The 4778-nt window shown below is 67.4% G+C and overlaps 1 protein-coding gene across 1 annotated transcript in view; it reads left to right on the top strand.

Annotated features, from left to right (window-relative positions):
* Positions 1–4778, top strand: part of COL5A3 (collagen type V alpha 3 chain) — a 17218-nt gene that overhangs the window by 2820 nt on the left and 9620 nt on the right. Inside the window, exons 7-29 of the mRNA XM_019472901.1 lie at positions 343–453; positions 534–695; positions 855–902; positions 1015–1056; positions 1131–1193; positions 1386–1460; positions 1618–1701; positions 1778–1834; positions 1959–2012; positions 2132–2185; positions 2324–2377; positions 2493–2546; positions 2619–2672; positions 2757–2801; positions 3011–3064; positions 3225–3269; positions 3497–3550; positions 3652–3696; positions 3820–3873; positions 3984–4028; positions 4127–4180; positions 4289–4333; positions 4582–4635. Of these exons, the coding sequence (XP_019328446.1) occupies positions 343–453; positions 534–695; positions 855–902; positions 1015–1056; positions 1131–1193; positions 1386–1460; positions 1618–1701; positions 1778–1834; positions 1959–2012; positions 2132–2185; positions 2324–2377; positions 2493–2546; positions 2619–2672; positions 2757–2801; positions 3011–3064; positions 3225–3269; positions 3497–3550; positions 3652–3696; positions 3820–3873; positions 3984–4028; positions 4127–4180; positions 4289–4333; positions 4582–4635 (1407 nt within the window). The remainder of the gene's footprint in view (positions 1–342; positions 454–533; positions 696–854; positions 903–1014; positions 1057–1130; positions 1194–1385; positions 1461–1617; positions 1702–1777; positions 1835–1958; positions 2013–2131; positions 2186–2323; positions 2378–2492; positions 2547–2618; positions 2673–2756; positions 2802–3010; positions 3065–3224; positions 3270–3496; positions 3551–3651; positions 3697–3819; positions 3874–3983; positions 4029–4126; positions 4181–4288; positions 4334–4581; positions 4636–4778) is intronic.

Genomic DNA, 4778 nt, shown 5'->3' with positions numbered 1-4778 from the left:
TGGGGGGGGGGGGGAACGGCCGCCCCTGTGCCTGGGAGCAGCAGCTGCTGAGCCCTGGCTCGCCTTCCCCTCTGCCCCAGCACTGCTGCGAGCCAGCTGTCCCTGAGGAATGGGAGTCCCGGTGCCTTGTTCCAAAAAGGGAACGGTTCCGGTGTCCCAAAGCCAGGCAGTGGTTGTGGTGGGGTGGGGACGTCCCGAGTCCGACCGTGGCCCCCCCACCACCAAAAGCAGGGCATCCCCTGGCCCTGCCGGCCTGCGGGACCCCACATGGGTCATGGGCCAGCACCTCCCTCTGCCGCAGCGCTCCTTTCCTCACCCTGCGCCCTTTCCGCATCGCCCAAGGCCAGCGTGCCCACCCCGACACCGTCCGCGGAGGAGAGCTCCCTGCCGCTGGTCCCCTCCAGCCTTGCCACCACCGTGAGCGTCACCCTGAACGGCACTGACCCCTTCGAGGTAGCACCAGGGCTGGGGCCTGGAGCAGGCAGGGGAGGTCCCCCCCCCTTCGCACCCCCAGCATCTCCCCCGTCCCTTAGGACACTGGTGAGGAGCTTGTGCTTGAACTTGAGGAGGATGGAGTCACTGGGGCTGACAGCAGGGAGCTGCCAGGCTATGAGGACTACTATGACGGGGACACTGCAAGCCGGGAGCGGTTCGGCCCTGCCGAGCGGGAGGAGACGGTGATCCAGGCTCCCCAGGTAACGCTGGGGATGAGGACCGGGACCGGGGCCCCCCCCCCCAGCTACGGCCAGCCGAGCTGGGGCCACGGTATGGGGTCCAGGGGCCACGTAGGCAGTTTGGAGCCCTTCACCCCAGCCCAGCTCTCGGCCGTTTCACCTCACTCTGGTGTTTTGCAGGAGCCCAGCTTCAAGGGGGAGAAGGGCGAGCCAGCCATCGTGGAGCCGGTGAGTGGGGCACGGCCCCCCTGGGGACGTGTGGTCCCCAGCCCTCTGCGGCACCCCAGGGCCACCCATCTGAGATGGTTCACAGGACGGGGCTTGCTCTCTTCTCCTTTAGGGTCGGCGATTTGAGGGGCCGCCGGGACCGCCAGGCCCTGTGGTGAGGAGCGAGGGGCTGCTGTGGGGAGGGATTAGTGACACCAAAGCGTTAACATGCCTCCATGTTCTCCGCAGGGGGAAACAGGTCCCCTGGGACCACCGGGGCTCCCAGGGCTGCCCGGGGACCCTGGAGATCAGGTACAGAGCAGTTGGGAAGGGCTGTGATGGGGCCAGAGCTGCCCCGCAGCCAGGGCTGGGGCTGCAGGCATCCCAGCGCTCCTGCCGGTGCATGCCGGCGTGCGCGCGGGGCAATGGAGCTGCAAGCCCTGACCTGACAGCCTGGCTTCTGCCGGCGCAATGACTGCTTATCTCCCCTTTCCCCTCCGCCAGGGTCCCGCGGGACGGCCGGGGCTGCCGGGAGCTGACGGGATCCGCGGCCCGGCGGGGACCATGATCATGTTGCCGGTAAGTGCTGGGGCAAGATGGGGCCTTCGTGGACCCTTCCGCCTGCTCCCCGCGGAGTCTGGTGGGGGACAGCTCTCTAGGTGACACAGAGCTGGCTGTCCCCGGGGCTGGGGTCCGGTGCCTCCCCTTGTCCCTCACCCTGCTCCTTCCCCCCCAGTTCCAGTTTGGTGGAGACTCCCTCAAGGGTCCCACCGTCTCTTTCCAAGAAGCCCAAGCCCAAGCGATCCTGCAGCAGGCGAAGGTAAGGACCCCCGCAACCAGCCCCCCTGCCCAGCCTCCCCGCTCCCCCTCATGCCTCTCCTCCCTTCTCTCCCCCCCTTGCCATGAAGGGTCCCCCAGGTCCCATGGGGCTGACCGGCCGCCCGGGACCGCTGGTGAGTACGGCTGGTGTGAGGGCCGCTGCGGGGTGCCCACCCCACTAAGATGCACTTTGTCGGGCACATCTCTGCATCGAGCAAACGCTCATGGTGGGGTCTCCACGCTCTTCTGTTTTTGTAGGGTCTACCTGGACACCCGGGCCTGAAAGGAGACGCGGGGGACATGGGGCCACGGGTGAGTCTTGCTCGGGCTGGGCTGTGCGAGGAGAGGGCGTGCGGGGTTATGCCCCTGGCAGAGGTCTGGCAAGGCTGCAGGCAAGCCCGGCCCTGACGTCTTCCCCTCTTCTCCATCAGGGTCCCCGGGGAATGCAGGGACCATCGGGGCCACCGGGGAAACTGGGCAGACGGGTAAGCACTGAGGGTTCGGGTTTTGCCTCCCCCAAATGTCCTGGTCCGCTGTCACATGCCAGGGTGCCCCTTTCCCATCCCTGTCCCAAGGGGTTCTGAGCCTCGGGCCCCTTCCCACTCCCTCGACTTGTCTTGCAGGGTCGCGCTGGAGCGGATGGTGCCAGGGGTATCCCGGGGGAAACCGGACCCAAGGTCTCATGCGTGGGGTGGTATCGGTGCTGGCAGCAGGCTGGGGGGCCAGGACACCCGGGTCCTTGTGCAGCAGGGGGTGACGTGGCCTCAGCCTGACGCCTGTCCTACCCCACAGGGTGACAGGGGCTTCGACGGGCTGCCGGGGCTGCCGGGCGAGAAGGGCCACAGGGTAAGTGGGACCGTGCTGTGTCCCTTCCTGCCACCACCGTCCGCACGCCACCTCACCCTCTCTTTTCTGCAGGGTGACGTGGGGAAGCCAGGACCAGCGGGCCCCCCTGGGGAGAAAGGCGCCCGGGTGAGGAGTGTGGGGAGGGATGGGAAAGGATCAGGCCCTGCTGGTGTTGGCGGGACATGCTCAGCTCCGCTCTGTCCTCTCTAGGGCTCGGATGGCCTCCCGGGACCTCGGGGGCAGCCTGGGGAACCCGTAAGTACCTGCTGCCGGCACCGGGAGCCTGGCCTGTCTTCTTCCCCAGCCCCAGGAGCGGTGGGGGGCAAGCTTGGCCCCCGGCTTTCTCCCCGCGGCTTTTTGGAGGAGAGATTTGGGCACTGGACTCCTCCACCCCGGGGAATATGGGTTGCTGGGGTCAGTGCTGCCATCTGAGCTTCCACTGACCCCTCTGTCCTTGGCCCTAGGGTATGCGAGGCCTGATCGGCTCACGCGGCTCCCCTGGGCCCCCCGGACCACCGGTATGAGACACTGCTCCTGCCTGTCTGTCTGTCCATTTGTCCCCACCTCGGGCCAAGGGGATTTTTCTCTGTCACCCGTCAGCCTGGGCACAGCATCGTCCTTGGTGCGGCGTCACCTTGGGGCGCAGCGTCGCCCTGACCCTCCCTCCTTCCTCCGCAGGGTGTCGGCGGCATCGACGGAGCGCCAGGGCCCAAAGGCAACGTGGTGGGTGTCAGTGGGACCCCCCTTGGGAGCACCCAGCCCGAATTAGCCAGCAAGAGACCGGGGTGCTCCAGGGAGGGGGAGGCAGGGCTGGGGCAAGAGCTGCCACGTGCCCTCGTGGGGTGCGTGGGCCAGGAGGGTGCACGGGGGTGCAGTGAGGGTCAGAGTGGCACATCCTGGGGTCTGAGGAGGTTTTTTGCTGTACTAAAGGACTTTCTCTGCCCCCCCAGGGAATCCACGGGGAGCCGGGACCCCCGGGACAGCAAGGGAACCCCGGTCCGCAGGTACGTGGAGGTGATGGGGGACCAGCGGGGTGTCCCCACGGGGCTGGGGGCTCGGGTGTTCCCTCAGCCCCTTCCCAGCACCTGGGTCTGTTCTCTCGCAGGGTCTGCCCGGCCCCCAGGGCCCCGTCGGGCTGCCAGGGGAGAAGGTGAGTCAGAACCCAGAGTGGATGGGGGCGCCCGAGCTGCCCCCCATCTCTGAGCGGGTGGTGGACCCGCCGCAGGGGTGACCCCAGTCCCTCTGTGTCCCCACACATCCTCCTCTCGCCCAGGGCCTGCTGGGGAAGCCGGGAATACACGGTGTGGCTGGGGCCGATGGGCCCCCGGTGAGTACCGGCGAGGGGCTGTGGGGTCACTCTGGTCCCCGGCGGAGCGGGGACCACAGGGTAGCGTCACCGTCCCAGCTTGGGGCTCACCCTCTTGTGTGTCCCTGCAGGGTCACCCCGGCCGAGAAGGGCCAGCCGGAGAGAAGGGCCTCCAGGTAAGGGGCTCGTCCCCCCCTCATGCCCTGGGCAGGAGGAAGGGATCCTCTTTCCAAGGCGGGAATCCCATTTTTGCTGACTTTCTCTCTGTCCCCAGGGCCCTGTGGGTGCCCCTGGTCCCGTTGGCTATCCGGGACCCCGTGGGGTGAAGGTAAGCACAACTTCCCCCTCTGCCGGGCTCTGCCGGAGTACAGTGGGGGGGGTCAGGCAGTGTCCTCTGGTTTGGGGTCCTCCCTCCAACCCCTCTGTGTCTCTGCAGGGAGCTTTTGGCGTGCGGGGCCTGAAGGGCAGCAAAGGGGAGAAGGTAAGAGGTGTCGAGGAGAGGGGACAGCAGGGGACGGGGGTCCTTGTCCTACGGTAGCCACGGGTCCCTGGTGTTGGGAGGCACTCATCCCTGCCCTGAGATAGCTGTGGGTGGAGGGACGCCTGGGCTGCAGCTGGGGGCAGCCCCTCTGTATTGGGATTTGGGGCTCAGCCCCACGCTGTGACCCCATTTGGGGCTTGCGCCAGGGCTAACGCAATCTCAGCCCCGCAAAACGTACCTCTGTTCAGGGAGAAGATGGATTCCCCGGCTTTAAGGGGGACATGGGCCCCAAGGGTGACAGGGTAAGTGGGGTCCCCGGGGTGGAAGTTGGTGGGGGGTCTCCTCGTCAAGGCTGTGTGGGTTGGCTGCAGGTGCCACGAAGCCCCGTGGGGTTTTGCTGGCTGGCTGCAGGATTCGGGGTGGGGTTGGGGGGGGGGTTGTGCCA

Source organism: Aptenodytes forsteri, unplaced genomic scaffold (assembly GCF_000699145.1).
Source record: "Aptenodytes forsteri isolate BGI_AS27 unplaced genomic scaffold, ASM69914v1 Scaffold390, whole genome shotgun sequence".
Classification (NCBI taxonomy): Eukaryota; Metazoa; Chordata; class Aves; order Sphenisciformes; family Spheniscidae; genus Aptenodytes; species Aptenodytes forsteri.
Note: the sequence above shows the minus strand (reverse complement) of the source record. Positions and strands in the feature narration are given on the sequence as shown.